The sequence below is a fragment of the Rhinopithecus bieti genome, unplaced genomic scaffold (genome assembly GCF_001698545.2).
Source record: "Rhinopithecus bieti isolate Rb0 unplaced genomic scaffold, ASM169854v2 scaffold_35538, whole genome shotgun sequence".
In the NCBI taxonomy this organism is placed as follows: Eukaryota; Metazoa; Chordata; class Mammalia; order Primates; family Cercopithecidae; genus Rhinopithecus; species Rhinopithecus bieti.
Genome location: NW_016815913.1, coordinates 2,934,151 through 2,953,514, shown reverse-complemented (window position 1 = coordinate 2,953,514; position 19,364 = coordinate 2,934,151). Strand labels below are relative to the sequence as shown.

General features: G+C 34.8%; 1 protein-coding gene across 1 annotated transcript in view; it reads right to left on the bottom strand.

Annotated features, from left to right (window-relative positions):
- The window catches only part of UFM1 (ubiquitin fold modifier 1), a 13,846-nt gene extending 3,759 nt beyond the window's left edge, over positions 1-10,087 (bottom strand). The window contains exons 1-5 of the mRNA XM_017854156.1: positions 9,938-10,087; positions 9,804-9,860; positions 5,613-5,670; positions 1,781-1,820; positions 574-606 (exon numbers count right to left, since the gene is read on the bottom strand). Of these exons, the coding sequence (XP_017709645.1) occupies positions 574-606; positions 1,781-1,820; positions 5,613-5,670; positions 9,804-9,860; positions 9,938-9,939 (190 nt within the window). The 5' untranslated portion in view covers positions 9,940-10,087. The remainder of the gene's footprint in view (positions 1-573; positions 607-1,780; positions 1,821-5,612; positions 5,671-9,803; positions 9,861-9,937) is intronic.
- Positions 10,088-19,364: the final 9,277 nt, after the last annotated feature.

Genomic DNA, 19,364 nt, shown 5'->3' with positions numbered 1-19,364 from the left:
ATATAACTATTTTTTAAAAAGTTTTAGACTACTTTTTTATAAAGTGTGAGACTACTTTTACCCTGCCTCCTGGTTAGGACACCAATATATCACCTGTATAAATTTAACAGTCTGAAAACCTGAGTGTAGACTCAGCCCTTTGAAATGTAAATGACTATATTAAAAATAATAATAATAGCACTTAATGAATGCTTTCTATAAATAATCCAAGCTATTAAGCACTTTACATTCACTATCTGACAACTACCTTAAGAGGTAGGTCAAAAAATCCTTACTCCAATGAGAAAGCAATCTTATCTACAGACTTTTTGCTATATATAATAAATACTCTTAATGCTTAAGCCCACTATTAGGTTTTCTGTTACTTATGGCCAAAAACATCTACAATCGATATACACAATGAAACAACTTATTACTCAGACACACAGGTAAAGACTGGTATATAATCCCTAAAAAAACAGCTCCATTATGTTAAAATACTGTCAAGTATAATTAGAATAGCTTAAATATTCAGTGTCAATTGACATATATAACCTCACCCATCGCTCTATGAGTTTTCAAATAGATACTCACCAGCAGTCTGTGCAGGATTTATTCCTATTCCATCTAGAAAATAAGTTGTAAAATCACATACATTATTTCTAAAGCTAAAATGGTTTAATACTAGCAAGAAAAGAGATTTGCCAAAATAGTGCAGCTGTGTATATAGACACAAATCAAATAATTTAAATCTAAGAACACGAGTGACAATCTTTCAGGTAAATTATTTGTTAAAATCTATTATTCTGCATTCATACACATTGCTGGGTTAGTCAAAAGTATCTGTCAATGCAATGATCTTGGTAAGTTCTATGGAATACAAGTTATTAATTTATTTTGCCACATAGAATTACAAATAATGTTTGTCATTTCTTCCAAAAAACTAAAAAGCACCTTAGGTATGGCATGAATCATATTCATATTGCCCTGGGTCATAATATCTTAAGGCTGGGAGAGCTCGTGAAGTCATTTAGTTCAACACGTTACTAAGTTATGACCTAAAACTTTCCAGGTAGTAAGCCAGCGTTTTTCCAACAGAGAAACACTTAAATGTGACAGAATGTAGAATGTTTTAGAGTGAGAAATTCTATCTTATCTAAGTTATATCATGCACATTAAACCCATCTCCTGTTAGTCTATCCAAATTGCACTTGGGCAACTCATCAGCACTGATCAATACTACACTGTATACTTGAAACACAGTTAAGCCCTCCCTGCAATCTTTACTCCTCATCTTATTTCACTCTTTTCTCACAAGACTAATTGCATCATCATCGACTATCAGTTTTCCAAGATATTAAGATTTTTAATTATATACCTAAAACTGAAGAAAATTCTCATTATTGCAAGCCTACAAGATACAATTTTCTATCAGGAAAGGTATAGCAAAGGTACATTCCTGCTTAACCTTCTATATTCTAAAGCATTTACCAAACAACTTTACTTAAAACAAAACAAAAAAAAAAAAAACTTGCTAAATAAAGTTATTTTCAGTTATAATCTGGCATGAACTGGTAAGGACAAAAGATATTATAAAGTGCTATACTATACCAAAAGCACAAAGAAATGAAAGGAGCTAATTATGAACCATAACCCTGACTTAGTGTTTCCCACTAAGTATATCATTTATGTTGATATACATATACTTGGGGCTTTCTGTATTTCATTTTAATTAATTTGGTTCTTTTTACATCATTTCTATAAATTTGAGGTAATACATAATTTTACAGTGAATTCTTACCATTGGTAATAATTGCACTTGTTGCAGCAGGAACTTTAAACTAAATAGAAGGAAAAAAAAATATATATATATATACACACACACATAAAACTATAAGATAATTAGTAAGAATGGGGTACAAATACCAATTCTATAATTCTAAAGTGGGATTAATCTTTTAGAATAAGTGAAACCATCAAGGAAAGTACAGCTGACCCCTGAATCACATATGCAGATTTTCTTCTGCCTCCGCTACTCCTAAGACAGCAAGACCAATGCTTCCTCTTCCTTCTCCTCAGTACATTCAACATGAGACAAGGATTAAGACCTTTACCATGGTCCACTTCCAATTAATGAATAGTAAATATACTTTCTCTTATGGTTTTCTTAATATTTTCTTTTCTTTAACTTTCATATAAGAAGACAATATAAAATACACATAACAAAATACATATTAATCACCTGTTTGTGTTATCAGTAAGGCTTCCGGTCAACAGTAGGCTACTAGTAAAGTTTTTGATCAATAAAACAGTTTTATGCAGATTTTCAACTGCACACAGGGTTGGAACCCCTAACTCCCATGTTATTCAAGGGTCAACTGGACTATATCATATGCTTCATCTGTAAAAAAAACCCCTGTACTATAAACAATGCTTTCAATTGTATTTAGGACACCATTAATTATAAAAGTATACCTTATTTTTTGCATTACAAAAATGAAAAACCACTGTCAATTTATGCCCAGATCAATGTTTACTCTTTAGGACTTATCCACCACTTTTGTCATTTATAATTATCTTGACTAGCAAAAAGCATACACAAAATAAACTGATGAGATTATTCCTAAAATTTCTGCATAGAAATTGCAAGATCTGAACAGATGCTCTCTGTGTTTAATGGCAGGTGCCTACATAACATTTTCAGTTAACAACCAAGGCTTGTATTCCTTACATTCTTCTTTAATGATTTGCTGATTTAAAGCTCAAGGATTGCAATAGTCCAATTATGTCATTAGGAAATCATAATTAAGTGTAGATGACGTTACCTAGACAATTATGAGAATGCCATTTGGCCAACAGTGATAGCAAGCCTCCCCTGATCTACTTCAGAGATGTTTAAAAAGATGTGTTTCTAAAATCTATGACATGTGGTATGGAATTTATTGGTAGCTAAAAGGTAGATTCTATCTCTTAAAGAGACCAGCAGTTGTGAAAGTGTGTTTATGTCTTCATAGTTTACGCATTTATCCAACAAATACTTATTAAGCATGTCTGTGCTATGGACTAACTTTATAGATATTACAGTTTTGTGATCAAGTAAGTTTGGAAAACACGTTTAACTAGTGGTCTTCTCAAAAGACTTTAATATACTCCTAACAGAAATGAACTGTTTCTCATATTTTTTGACCAATAATTCCTGTTCTTCATGATCCCCCCCGACCCTTTTTTTTTTTTTTTGGTGGTACTACTTTGTGTGTGGTTCTAGTTGTCCGGGAGACACTACTTTAGGCATTTATAATCATTACATACACACAGTTGAGAAAAACTAAAAGCTTATTTTAAATTAGAAATTGAAGAATCAACTTTTAAAATAAGGCCTTAAACATGCCTGAGAACAATTATTTGTTTTAGTATTATGTACAAATTAATAAACACATTTTAATCTCAATGTGGTACACTTGTGTCCTTTTAAAGATTTTAAAATTTTAAAGAATTTCAAAGTGTACTTAAGTAAACTTAAAAGTGCATCACAAATATTTTGCACAGGCTGTAATCTCAATAAGAATTTGATCAAACGCTCAAATTAACTACAGGCCTCTCAGATTTCTAAAGCTAGAGTCCCACAAAGCTTTTAGTTATCCTACTGATTTAGTCTTTTACATCATGCCCATTTTATATAAGCTATGTATTTTCTTAGTCACATCCATGTAGCAGCAACCTATGATTTTAAAAACCAAAATCAATTGCTGACAGTTTTTCCTTTAGGCAGAATGTGGAAGAAATGGTTAAACTATGAGGAAGCATCACTAGTGATGTAAAATGCAGAATCTATTCCTTTCTGTCCTACTGTACTGACAGGTCTTCTACTGAATGCAAAGTATTCTTTTGTGGTCTTCTGTTTTCATTTATTTTCCTCCTCAGATATTCCATAATTCTTATAATTTAGGGCTCTTTGCAGGTTTCAACAATTCATTACGTACCCCAGTCATGTGCTGGGAAATTTTATTATCACTACTAAGGCAATTTTACCAGGAATTTAAATCCAGACTCTTGCTTTCTTGAGTCAACTTTTTTCTCACTGAATGATTCTACAATGCCATCTCATGAAAGTCCCTCTTACAACAATCTGAAAGTCATATCCTTTCTAAACATGTAACACCTATGATTCATAATAGTGATCCACTTCCACTTCATGAATAGTACATATACTTTCTCTTATGATTTTCTTAATATTTTCTTTTCTATAGCTTACTCTACTGTAAGCTTTACTTATAAACTACCTTAATCAATATATATAGTTGTCTGGTGTTTCTTAGTTATTCACTACTGTATGTTAAGATTTTCTTCTACTTTTATTAGAAAACCAGGTTCACAAAAATGCCTTTGCATTATAAAGGACACACAATAAAGTAACTACAAAATATAATAAATATTAATTAGAGCTTGTATAGATCTACTTCTTAAATCTGGAATTTGTGGAGTTTGTTATGCACCAGACTAGGAATATTTCTTGCAAGTAATCTGTGCAGTAAACAATAATGACAATGCTATATTCAGATTTGTGTCACATCTTATTTAACTTATTCTTTCTGCATGAAGAATATATCAACACTGACACAAAACAAATGCTACTAGTTAGCAGTTTAATTCTGAATGAGTGACAAATGATGTTAGTGATTCCTGACAATACAAGGAGCTTTGAGCACTGATTGGATTGGCTGACTTCTCATAAATCAGTTAAGTACAGGGCAGGATTCTGTGTTAAGCTATTTTTTTATTAATGTAGTTAAGAAAATTATTTTTCTGTGACTATAAACTTTTCAAAAGATTCTGAACCAAAACGTTTTGATTTGGGTTACAACGTACCTATTTAGCACTTTTAACTCAACAGAAAATTTCAGTAAATAATGTTTTTACTCAAAATCACTTGATCAGAGAGGAAGGACAGGTATTAACTACTTCCATTTTGCAGAATAAAAAAGAGGGATTTGCATCATGTCATACAGCTAACTAATGATACACCTATAACAGGAACCCTAAGTCTCCCAAGTCACATTTGGGTGCCATTTCTACCAGATTAAGCTACTTTTCCAAGTGTCATGCCCAAAAAGTTGCATTATAGATATTTCTAATAATTTTGGATGAAAAAAATTATTTCTTATAAAACAGAAAACTCAAACACGTTTTAAAAAACTAGAAACTTTTCAAAACAACAAATTTTACTGACAGTTCACATGCTCATATAGAAAATCTGAAAACTATGATAAAGATTTTATGAAATTGGAATTTTGGAATCAAGACTAGTAAAATATCAGTATATAGAATATAATGTGATATAACGTTGCATTTTAAAACACATTTAAAATCAGTGCCTTTTAATTTTCATAAAGTCTCATAAATTCTTATAATTTTCAATGGTTGCATTAATCAGATATGTCAATTTGTTTAACTCATGCTTCTTATATCTGAAAGTAAGTCTTAACCATCATCCTACTTACAACTTTTTGATAACATAAACCTAGTAATGAAGCCACATGGAAATGATGGGTTCAAAGTGCATGCAAATCTTAAAGACGTTTGAAGCATACTGCCAAATCGCATTCCATAAAGGCTGTTCCAACTTCTGTACTTACTTCTTCTGCTGCAAACTTTAAGACTGCTGTGAAAGGTGTACTTTCAGGAACACTGAGTCTGCAAGAAGAATTTTAAAACAGTTTCTTTTAAAGTCAGCATTTTCTAAAAAAGCCCCTTTGTTCCTTATTTCCGCTACTGTAGCCGATCTGGATAAAGCTGACTTTGCAGTTTCAAAGTTAGTGATTTTGATTGCATACTACATTCTTTAACTCAAAACAATAATAATCACAACCCAAACAGCAACTAGCCTTAGGGCTGGCAAGGTGCCCGAGCTCCACTTGAGAATTAACCTCTACAGGTGTAGATTCACATATTTCTAACACTTTGATACACGTAAGTCTAGCATTTGAACTGCTGTTTGTTTCTAGAGATGGATTTCAAAAAGGTGAAGCTCTCCTTGGTCTTCAGTCCACTTTACCTCCCATCTAAATACCTATGCACTTGACCCATTAATGTTATAATTTTCATTGTAAGTAGAAAGCTACTTGGGAAGCATCACTGGATCATAAAGCTTTCGATGAACCTTCTGTGCACTCTTAATAATCATGTTCAAAATTAGTAGACCAAATTAATGAAAATGCATGAAGTTTATTATGGCGAAATGCCAATCATGAAGTGATTTTCCCACTATCATTTAAAATGGGCTAAGTAAAAATGTGAAATAATATTTTGGAGAGTGAGGAGTGATTTTGTTAACTGACTCGTAAAATGGCAAGTATTTTAAAGATCATGAATAAATAGATTTTTTTTTTTCTTAATGACTTAGTCCCAGGGTCAATCTGTATTAATTTTCCAACAAAAAAATTCAAAACAGAAATTTACTTTATACCTTAAGAAAACACTTAAAGACACAGTAAGAGGTTTTTAAAATTTCTTTTAAAAAATAAGATTTCTAAGGTAACATAAATTACAATGAGTGAAAACAGAAAACAATCTTTCAAAGCAGAGGAGACTGACAAGCTAACATTTCTCACTGAAAGCATCTCTATTTGTCACCACCATATTATTGTATTATTCTTAAGTGTCTTAATACCAGCTACCATTATTCTCATGTAACATGCCCAGGCTCCTCACTCAGTCTACAGATCTCTGACTACAAGAATTGTTGTATCAGGAACAGCATATGGTACCAGTTTTCAGTAATAGAAATGTGAATAGATTTCTTGGCTGCCCTCATTCCACAACTCCAAAATACTATTAAAGGATGAAAATGAGTATCATTTTTACCCTTTCTTTACGAATGTTTTTTTGGGGTGCAAAAAATAAAACATGTAAAGGATAGCCATTTGTTTAAAACTAATGAATTGGCAATGTCATAGTTTACAAACTAGGCAACAGTATGTTACAAATTATTTTTGCAGTATATATGTAGTTAAGAAGCTGAGATTCATTTTCCTAAAACTCTGCATCAATCGGAGAACTTCCAAACCCTCGGAGTTCAATTAACTTTTAAATTGGAGACTTGGAAATGTCCTTAAAATATACCTAAATGTCATATTGATGCTCATTAAAATAAGTTTCTATCTGTATATTAAGTTGGTGAGTGTCCACAGACAAGCCAATAAAAATAAAAAATGAAAACATCTTTTAGTGCAAGTTCTAATTGGCAGAAAATTAGAGAAAATGAGAGTTACAGTGACTGCACAGATCTTATCTAAAGTTGTATTTGCCAGTCATTTCATAAAATAGGTACTTAAATTATCCCAGTGTTTTGAATAAATTTACATTAATGAGAATTTTTAAAGTACATTACTGGCATCTTTTTTAAAAATAAATATCTCACATAAACAAAATAATAACATTAATTGGTAAGAATCATTATAAAGACTAAGTCCACAGGTAACGAAAGGGCCAGATTAACTCTGTGGACAATTAGAAGAATCTTCGGCCAGAAGTGGTGGCTCACGCCTGTAATCCCAGCACTTTGGGAGGCCGAGGTGGGAGGATCACAAGGTCAGGAGATAGAAACCATCGTGGATAAGACGGTGACACCCCGTCTCTACTAAAAACGCAAAAAATTAGCCGGGCATGGTGGTATGCGCCTGTGGTCCCAGCTACTCGGGTGGCTGAGGAAGGAGAGGAACCCGGAACGCGGACGTTGCAGTGAACCAACATGGCGCCACTGCACTCCAACCTGGGCAACAGAGCGAGACTTTCTCTCAAAAAAAAAAAAAAAAAAAAAAAATTCATAGAGGTGAGATTTTTATTATAAAATATGTTGTGGTCATGAGACGGCATTCTAAGCACAGAAAAGAACAAGTGTAAAGGAAGGAAAGATTAAAATGGCAAGCTTGTCAAGTACCCAAGTACTAGTTACCATTTACTTTGAAAATACAGCAGAGATATCCTTGTACACACATTGACATGTTATGTGAATTTTACACACACACATCCTTACATACACACACAACTACGCACACACATATATACTAAACAACAGTTGTACCTACTAAATTCATTCAGTCACCACACATTAACTGAACTGGTACAATGTTCCAGGCTCTTAATGTTACTGTCCTACTCTATCCTCTTCTTCCTTCCTTCTCACGCTCTCTTTCTAGAGGACATTTGCATATTGATGAGAATAATCCAGTATAGAGGAAAAAAGCAATAATGAGGACAGAGGGGGCACTGGACTCCATCTACTTTAACCTTGACAAGACTGAAAGAGATAGGAACCAGAGCTCAAGTGGTTTTTCATAGGAGTGAAGTCATTTTTTCCATTCTAAAAGGACGGGAAATTAAAGGATATATCAATGCAGTGGTAGGTTTATATTGGTGGAAAGATGATAGAATTTCCCTTTGATGGCATGAGAGCAAGGGAGAGAGCAGCTGCGGAAAGTTTGAAATTTTTAAACAATCCTTTCCGAGAATAAGCAGGAAAATGAGCAAACTTGAAGAATGTAGTAAAGTACTAGGTACTATTAATTGTAGTCATGAACTTAACGTAAAACCCTCCAGTCTGTTATTTTCGCCAGGGGCAGTCAGTTATGTACAGATAATACAAATAGCTGGTTTCAGAGCTGGTGTTTCACTAACCAAAATATGCTAGGAGGAGAGACAGGGCCACCAGAGTTGAGGGCGTTTGCATGAGAATGATTTAAAGATGGACCAATGGACTCTTAACTATACAAGGAATAAGGTAAGGAATAGAAGTGGGGATAGCTATAGATTAAAAACCACTGTGATCGATGGATTAAATGAAACGTTGTAGAAGAGAAATTACAGTAAATCAGGTAGGAGAGAATGTATTTATCCTTAAGAGTGCCTGTAAACGACATCTTAGAGATGGAGCAATTATTGGACTCTTCAGTTCTAGGCTGCAACCATGAACACCTTAGATAAAGCGTAAAAAGGATATTTTGGAGATGAAAAGAACAAGGGATCAAAAGGCTGAGAGGTTGTATGGATCATGGATTGGTAAACAACTGAACAGCTAGGTAGGCCACGGTACTAATTAATTATGCAAAAAATCCTATTGTAATCCTGTTCTTTGCTACATTTCATGCTACTTCCAACTGCTTAACCTCAAGAGTGTTTACTTAAAATCTATCATTCAACTGCGAAGGATAAGTAAAGGCCCCACATGGATAAACTATTCTCCTCTTCTGCATTTCCCATTCCCACTAAATACTCTATTAAATCCCAACATAGGAAAGGTGTGAGCCGAGTCTCATTACTTTGTGATGCCCGACTGCTGAGTTACTAATACACAACAAAACTCAGAAGCCGAGGAATAACAAATGTTCAAGTAATTTCAAAGTCTTGACTATCAGGATGGAATATCTTCCTTAACTTCCTCAAACAGCTGGCGAAAGCGGTGAAACGTTTTTCTAATATCCAGGAGATGGGGGCTGTTTAAGAATCCCAGCAAATTACCAGAACCTGGTCCACCCGTCCTCTCGCTGCACCTGCCCACCAAACGAATTCCGAGGGGAGGTCACTAATCAGAAACACACCCACACCCTCGTGCTGGGGCCAAGCTGCCAAGCTGCTACTTAGCGAGCAAGTACGGACCTCTCCTCGCAGGCTCCGGTGGGAGAGACTCCTGGAAGGACGCGAGCCAGTAAGGTAGAGAAACTGAAGAGATGAAGACTGCATGGGGGTAGTTTTTGGAAAGGCTCGGGTCACCCTCAACCCAGCCCCGTCTTGTCCGGCCCCAAAAGGCCCATCTCGGCCGAGCTACTCACACTTTGTACGGCAGCCGTGGGTCCGACGTCAGCGTGATCTTAAAGGAAACCTTCGACCTAAGGAAAGGAGCGGGAGAGAGTCAGGGTCGCGCAGCGGGACCAGGGATTAAGGCAGTCGGTAAGCAAACACTTACATGGTGGCGCCGGGATGAATCTAGAACAGACGCTAACTCCCCGGGGTAGCACGACTTCCGCTAGTGTGCTCGGGACCGCCCGGCTCCACTCACTTCCACGTCTCCCTCTGCAAGCTGGGGACCTCCGAAGTTGTTGCTATCCAACGCACTGCCTGAAAATTGGCCCTAAGAGCTCATGTTAGGTAGCGCTTTTAAATTACAAATGTCTTGTGCTTTTGCGTTTATATATCTGAGAAAAAAGTATGGATTATATTTATAAAACATCTTTCTAACTTTGGTAATTTGATACCATATTTTTAGTCAGGCAGGATAAGCGTGGGCATAGAGTGTAGGACCCTAGGTCCCAGCTGGCAGGTTGGGGCGGAAGTAAGGGTTTGGGGTAGTCGGAAGAAGAGGGAGATGGACTTGGGGTGAGGCTGGAGGTGGGGCTGGGGCGGACGCGCTCCAAAGTTGCTAAGGCAACCTGAGCGCAGAAAAGCTTAATTGGTGCTCCAGAAGCAGGAATTGTAACACTGCTTTATCATTAGTTTTCTTCCGTCTTTCCAGCAAACCAGTCCTGTTACAGCCTTTACATTTCTCATAGTTTCTCCTTGACGCTTTACTTTCCGATACTGATTTATAACTATTTAATTTCAATAAGTAAGAGAGCTATCAAGAGCGAATTCTCTATGCCAAGACTCCCGCTGGGGTTGGTGAGAAAAAATGAGGTTTCTACGTTTGAGGAACGTGGCGTCTAGTTGGGAAGACCCATCTATGAACAGGAGATTTCAGTAATTTGTTATGTGGTCTAATAGAATTAAACCAGTGCGCTAAGTTGCTAATCACTGACCACATTTATTCAGTTTAACAACCAACTTTGAACCCTTTCTATTTGCCCGGCACTAAGCTAAACTCTGGGGAATCCAAGATGAGTAAGGCAGATAAGTGTCAACTCTCTAGGATCTAGCATCCTGTATAGTGATGACGGAAGAAAATTGTCCTCTAAATCTTATTACAAATCTAAACCTCTGTGTTTGGAAAATATGCCTCTGTCTCACAATGACTAAAATGCCCTTTTAAAATATGGGTATGGATAGACAAAGGAGGAAGCAGGTAGGCGTTAAAATAATGGGGCAATCTAGTTGATCTTTAGAATATGTGTCACATTCTTAAGAAGAGATATTTAAGAGAGGAACCGTAGTGGGGATAATGGAGACCAAATTCATCTTTGCTATAATTTTGCAGCCAACTAATCTTCTATGGTGACATTTCCCAGTGGAGAGAGTTCTGGTTCTGACTGTAGGAGAGTAAGACTCCAACATTCTCATGACAGCCATCCTCACTTTTTAAAATGCTGGTGTTACCATATTTGTAGATGAAGGCAAATATTGATTGACAGATACAGGGATCAGCAGTTACAGCCTTAATAGCTGAAACTATTCAATTAGTGGGCATGACTAAAACTTGTGAGACTAGTAATAAGGAGAAAACTATGATTGTGTCTACCTATTGTCAGCTAACCAAAAATAATGAAAGAGATTAGTGTACATATTTACAGTCTATATTTATAAGGCTACATATTATATATTTTGAAACGAAATTTGCATCCTGCTATTTATAGTTTGGTTTCTGCTCATGTATCAAAACATGGCAAAATTCTAAAGAGAAAAATGTACTTTAATCAGAGAACTTTTATTGTATACGGAAAAAGTGGTGAAAACAGAATTCAGTCCCAGGCAGTGTGACTTTAGTACTCAGATTCTGCTGCTTCAGAAAATACATTTGTATAATATATCAAAATAACATCTCTTGAGATATTAAAAAGCAGCTGTTTCTAAATGTTTAGAATTCTTTTTCACCTCAATCCCCCAACTCTGCTTCTCATTTGTTTGTCTCCTCAGAGTCACAACATGATTTCTAGAGCTTCCTGAGTTTTCTTTTGCTTAGGACAAGAAAGAAATTATAAATGGATTGATTTATACTCCATATATTTTTTTAACTTTGTGAAGGGATCTGCAACTGGAAAATTTTTTAGCAAAACAAGGACCTTCTCTTTTACTGAAAAGTTAAAATGTTAAAGTACCTTTAATGACTGTAATCAGAAGCAAACTCTGGAGCAAATTTTTGGAGATAATTGGCAATGGAACATTTTAAGACAACAAACAGCATAAATGGCCTAATGTGTTTTGGAAAAGATCCAATTAGTATCATGTAGAGGCAGAAATGATTGTAGAAGTGCACAGTGTGACCATATTAGAACTCATTAAATGTCAATGAAGCATATCAATATTCTATTTGAAAATGCATATAGATTTTCCATTATTAGAAGAAAGCCAGAAGGAAATTAAATTTACATAAGGACTAAAAAGATTTGCTTCCATAGTAATAGAAATTCTTCTGACTAGTTATTTTATAGCCAGCTTTATTTTTTATATTTCTCCGGATGCCATAAAACAATTGTCTTTCATTTTCACCCTAATTTGATTGTATTTACGATTATGACTAAAACCATCTGATAGTCAAATTATGTAATCTGGAAACATCTGCACCTGAATAAATCTTAAGATATTCTATTCCAAATACTTTATATTACAGGGAACAAATTATAGACTGATCAATTAATACTTGACAGATATTTTAATAGTAGTTTAATTTGTTCATTTTTTTTCTATTGCCTTTTCTCCCCTCAAAATCCACTAAAAGGCATTGATATCATTGGGGCAATGATAATAATAATGACTCAAAATTCACCAAGGTATATTTTTTTGCTAGTATTGACCACTTTGTACAAATCAAATGACAAAATATAGACTTTAAACTCTGATGCCTTGGCTGTAAGTTATAATTTAGTGACAAGAAGCCTTATGCAAAGAGGAGAGAGTTGACTTGGTTACAGAAGTACCTGGGAATATGTAAATGCTGTGTTGTTTTTCAAGGTAAGGACTAGAAGGTTAGAGAATGTTTACATCCCTTTGAGTCAAAAAGAACAATGAAATACAGGTGAGATTGGAGTTTAGCAAGTCCAGGCAAGCCCTTACAGAGGTCTATAGCTCTAAATGTGCTACATTTGATTGTTACAGTTATATATTTTTTCAAAATATTTCCTAAAATTCAATGAGAAAAAGAAATGACTTTTCTTTGAAGCTCATTGACTATAATGTTTCTAAATTTGAGGCTTAATCACAAAAGTTGGAATATTTTAACCACAGAATTTGTAAAATACCTTTATTACAAAATGGCATTTTGAACTGTGAAAACAGGAATTTAACAGTCTAGTATAATTAAATTTTCGCTCTAAATATTGTGTGAATTCTTCATTTAATGGAAACATTACTTTTAGAAAAACTAAAGTAGCCTCTGACAAATCCATTTCAACCACGAGTTTTTTTACCACATTTATACATTTTTATCCTTCCACCAGCTGAATGAGGTAAATATTAATACTCTATTTTTACTTTATTAACTCAAAGTTTTCTTATTCAAGTTGAGATTTTTGGATCCATTCATAGTTTCTCCCCACATGACTCTTCTTGCAGTTGTATGTAGAACACAGGCTTCAGAGGACTGTGACATCTGGTCCTTTGTCATCATCTGTCCATATTCTCAGTGATATCTGTATCCACTCCAAACATCTGAGACATGTGACATCTCGTTTTTGTCTGGTGATATCACTCCTTTTTGTGTGCTGGCAAGACGACTTTAGGACTGTTGGTTGTCTCTAAGGGATATAAGAAAAGTGCTCTCTTGTTTCACCCTGTGGCTACAGGGAACCCAGAATGGCTCAGACATCTTTGACTAAAGATAACATGCTTTTCTCCCTAGAATGGAGGGAACCTTGTTGTCTTCCTGGGTTTCAGTGAGAGCAAGAGCTGGGCATCTTTTCTCTGATTCTGAAATTCCCTAGAGGTTGTTTGCCTAGGGATGAAGGAATAAGGAAGGCCATCTTTCGGGGAGACCTTACAATGTCTATCATTTTCTTCTCCTTTCTCCAGCCAAGAGTATTTTTATTTAATAGACTTTATTTTTTAGAGCAGTTTTAGGTTCACAGCAAAATTGAGCAGATAAAGATACTCCCTACCCCTATATATTCATAGCCTCTCACATTTTCAACATCCTCCAGCAGAGTGGTACAGATGATGAGCCCACATTGACACATCGTTATCCCCCAGAGCTCATAGTTCACATTAGGGTTAACTCTTGGTGGTGTACATCCTATGGGTTTAGACAAATATACATTGACATGTATCTACCATTATAGTATCATACAGAGTAGTCTACTACCCTAAAAATTCTGTGCTCCACCTATTCACCCTCCCTCCTGCTTAGCCCCGACTACCACTGATCGTTTTACTGTCACTGTAGTTATGCCTTTTCCAGAATGTTGTAGAATCATACAGAATGTAGTATTTTCAGATTGGCGTCTTTCACTCAGTAATATGCATTTAGGCTCCTGCATGTTTTTTCATGGCTTGATCACTTATTTATTTTCAGTGCTGAATAATAGTCAATTGTCTAGATGAACCACAGTTTATTGACCCATTTACCCACTAAGGGACATCTTTGCTGCTTCCAAGTTTAGGCAATTATGAATAAAACTACCACAGGGAAGTTAGTCTATCTTTATTGGTGAGATGGGCTCAGGGATATTCCCATGCTTTCTTAAGGTATAATTTAAAACTATATGCAGTCAGATTTTTTCCCATTAGTTTCTTGCTATATTTTTCACTGGTATAGGAAGAATAAAACATTTGTGATTTGTAAGTGAACTTTGGCAAAATTTTGGCAAAACTTTGGCAAAAATAGTTCTCACTTCAGAAGTGTCCTGTAGTTAATCCTCTGAAGAATGGCAACTTGTGCATTGAGGACATGTGCTACTTTGGGGATGAGGATGGTAGTGGAAGTTCTCATTTCTGTCTAAAGTTCTTAGAGCCTTAATTTATGGATTTATTTTCCCATCTACCTATGGAAGAGTTATAAGTAAAACATTTTGTAGCAGACATTGAATTGTCAGCTACAGAAGTAAATGGCATATAAATCCACATAGTGAAACTTTCTCTCTTTTGAAGTTCTCTTCTTAATAAAGTCAAATAATGATTAAAGATGTTTAAGATATAGAATTACACTGACATAAGAAAATAAAAGTGGCAGTTAAAATAATGAAAAAAACAAAAAAATGCAAATGTGGATAAACATGTTGTTATTTAGAAAAGAAACCAGTTTATTTTAAAAATAAATTATGCTTATAAGATGAAAAGAGCAGTGACATAATTGATATAAATATAGAGTTAAAAAATAGAGGAGTGGAAAATATACTTCAAACTGAAGCACGTTGCCTCCAAATGATAATATAAAATACTAAAAAAAAATCATTATCCTATCAGCTTACTGAAAAATTTTCCCTTAAATTTTTTGTGAACTCGAATGAACTTAGTAAGCACATCAGGGTACAACATGTAATTTAAAGTGAATAAAGATATCTTCTTAGCTTCTTATTTTACTGTTCTGTAGTATTCTATTTTGTGAATTCTTGTATAAGATTTGTATCGAAGTAATATTTTACTTTTTTTTTAGTTTCCCTAATGGAATTATGCAATACTCATTTTCCCTATAAGTTTTTTATTATTTTTTTTTTTGAAGAGGCATCTAGATCCCTACAGTGTTTAATTTTTTATGTTTTTCCCTAAGAGTTAACAAGGTCATCAGTAGTCATTGTTCTTTGAGGCACTTAGAATGTATTAAAGCCAATGTGACAATTAATTATTTAAAAATTGCATCATAACTTGCCATGTTATGAATTGGGATATATTCTAGATTACCATTTAAATATTATATTATTTTCAACTTGATACTTCTGTTCTTAGATATACAAAACATTTTTTATATTTCTTCATCTTGACTAACCACAGTAGAAACATCCATGATAACATGGCTGTTGGTTGTCTCTAAGGGATGTAAGAAATTTATATAGGATTTTCTTCCATTTGAAGTGCTATTACATTCACTAACTTACTTTTTTTCCTACAGTAAAACATGCAAAGGATTCAGAATGGGTACTGTTATTTCTTTGAAAAATCAGAAAATGAACAAAAGGAGATTATGTTTTGTAGGCCTAAGGTTTTACGTATGGTTTGTGAGATAATAATGAGGAAACACAGTTGCTGATGATTCTTTACAAAACTTACCTAATTTGATTGCATATGAGCTTATTTTTACTGGTATTTTTTACAATGCAGATAGTTGAATTTATAAACTCATTCAGTGTGCTGCTCAATGAATTCTTATTCAATTTTGATTTTGCAGCACTCGGTACAAGTATCTGGCATATAGCAAGTGCTAAAATAGTATTTATTGAATGAATTAATGTTAGCTTAAAACTGCTGTAGGTTGGTGATGCTTTCCAATTGCAGTAATGTTTTTACATTTCATTAACTGCAGTCTTAAATGCTCTTAATGCAGTAGATTATATTTTTCGATTCTTGCATTGTTCTTGTTTTAAGGCTTATCTATTCAAAGGATAATACGACTCACTCAGTTCACTGCTACTGGTGAAAGCAGAGGTTTGAAAAGGCTAATTAAAGATTCTTATCAAATATGGTTAAATAAAGAAGCCAATCAAATAAAAATATGTGAATATCCTCACATGTTCCTTCACTATTACTTAATGTGACATGTGACTTTCTGAATCAGAGACCCTAAATTAGAACCTAAATTAGAAATCTCATTATTGACTCTTTCAGATTCTATATGTCTTGGGGATGAAGGATTGCTTATTGACATCAACCTTCCTTGTAGCTTCTATGGTGGTGGTGGCTTGCAAAGCGGAGGTTGTGAGCTGATGGCCAGTGGTCCTGGGAGTTTTTGGGTTGGGCTGTGTAGTGCAACCAGGTGAATGTTATGTTTGGTAGAGATACAAATGGTTCAGCAGCTTTTGTCCTAGTCATACTTTTTTGTTTTCTGTTGGTCCTCTGCAGTCATTTCAGTTTATATTCTTTGGTGTAAATGATGTGATTTGGGGATAGTACTTTTGTTGCAATTCCGTTAGCCAAAAGAACCACATGAATATTTATATTGTTTAGTAGGCTTTACAGTTATAATTCAGAAAGTAGAGACTTTGAAGATCGAAATAATTATGTGATAACCTTACCCATGGCTTAAGAGGTATATCATGAAAGAGAATTGATAGAAAGGTTTGGCTTGACAACTATTTTTAGATATTAACACGATCTACTCTAGATCATTCTAAAATTATTAATTGGTACAGAATTTAAATGTTTCCAGTAACAACTTGGAAATCTTACAAAGGGAATCAACTGTCTGCTGTGACCACAGTCCCTGCAATTCTGGGTGCCTTTTTAACAGCTCTGTTCACCTCAGTTTGGTTAATTCTGTCCAAAATCTCTAGCAATTCCTTTAAATTCTTCCTCTTTTTCCTGCGTTCACAGCCATTTTTGTCTTGATTTTTGAAATGCTGAAATAGATTCTGTCCTACACAAGGTTTTGATTTTTTTCCTTAGTTGTTTAAAGGTGAACTTGCAGTGATAAGTGAACGGGTCTCAAACTTGGAATTGGTAAGAATTTCTTCCCAAAGCTATCAGAGTATTAACAGAGAGGTGGAATTTTTTTCCTCTTCTTCCTTAAACAATAAGTAGGAATATAATCTACTTCATTTATAGGAGAATAAAATGTTGGTTCTTATATGAGCTACTTATTTTGCAGTTACTAAATATTCTTCACTAATGAAGTTTCACTTTTACTGCCATTGAAAAGTATCATTATCTTCTGAGAGATTTAGTATATCCTGGCCTTTTATTTAACAATTATTTTATTTATTATCTTTGGGCCTTTTAAAGTTTGGTGTTTATAAACACCAAACTTCTATAAATATTATAAGAAATATATGCTTTTCTAAGAAATATTTGCATAATTTAATGTTTCTCCTGCTCATTTCCAGGTCTCTTCAACTGGAATTCTCATGAGTATAATCATGCTAGCTTTCCATTTTACTTTTCTCTAGTGTTAATATTAAGTCAAAGATTTAATTTATATCTAGTATATCTTTATCATAGCATAAAATTCAAACTGTTCTTAGTATATTAAAACATTTTCTTATGGGAAGCATAGTAAATAGTGTTTTGTTGATAACCCAATAATGTTAGAGAAAAAAGTATTAAATGCTAATTATAATTATCTAAGCTTACTGCTATTTTCCATCTTTTTGGAATGTTTCTTAATCACCAAGTTATGTCTTGAGAGTTAATAAATACACTTTTCTATTTCTACTTATCTTAATCATATTTTTTATTTTCTATGTTCTGTGATGTTTGGTTATCTTAAAAAGTTTGCCGGCCTTGGAAAGGCTTCTTCTCCCAGGGCTAGCCAATTCTGAGATAGCAAAGGGCCCAGCTGGGAGAATGTCTTTCATATACAAACCACCCAATCTCCAGGAGTCTATATCCCCAACCACATCCTTATCTAATCTCATACACCAAAGCAACACATTTTCTCTGTTCTAAATCAATCCTGGCACTGGAGTCCCCATTCTAGCCCAGAGCACACCAGAGTTACTCAAACTAGCCAGCCCTAAACAGTCTGCCCTGCCCTGCCCCCCACTTGCCTTCCTGTAGAAAGTCCAATATAGGCTCTTGCCTAAGCTTTCCCCTAGACTAGCTTCTGCCTCTGCTTCTGCCTCCTGTCTCAAACCTGGTGTTTTCCATGTGCACAGCATGCCCCTTGTCTTGGGAAATGTAATTAATAAAACTCTTCTTTCAATAACGTTAGCTCCTCTGTGTCATCATTGTCAGCACTATACATTAAAATCCTCAGGGTGCAATAATGGGGACACTATTTGCTAAATGAGTAAACTTATTTTTTTTAGTAAAGGAATAATGTAAGTGATTATATGGTAAGATTTTAAAAATGGATTTCTGGGTTAAGATTGTACAATGCTAGCAGTTTCTAATGCAGCCTCTCTAAATTCCCTCTTAAAATACTGATGGAGGCAATAAAAGCATGAGCAATGACTACATAGCAGTTCCACTGGACACCAGTTTAACAGTCAATGCCTTACACCCTACTTAAGATAGTTTCTTTGATGACAGAGCTGGAGAGACTGCAGTGATAAACAGAATCTACTACATCTGCATGTTGTACATCTAAGCCAAGATACATAAAAAGAATCAGTAGGATGAGTGCTTAGCTTACTCCTCTCACTCTCTCTTAGTTGGTTAAGAAATTAAGTTGGTCCTCTGCTCTTAGTTGGTCAAGACTTGTGCCAACTGGAAACATGGGCATCTGTCCACTCTGCTGCAAAGGTACTGTGCTTTCTAAGATGGGATTTTCTTTCTGAAAGCACAGAACCCACACATTTCTTCTCCCATTCCCAGCCTTAGGCTAGTCTCTGTTACATCTCTCTCCTTTCTGACTTGAAAGATACTGGCCTCTTTTTCTC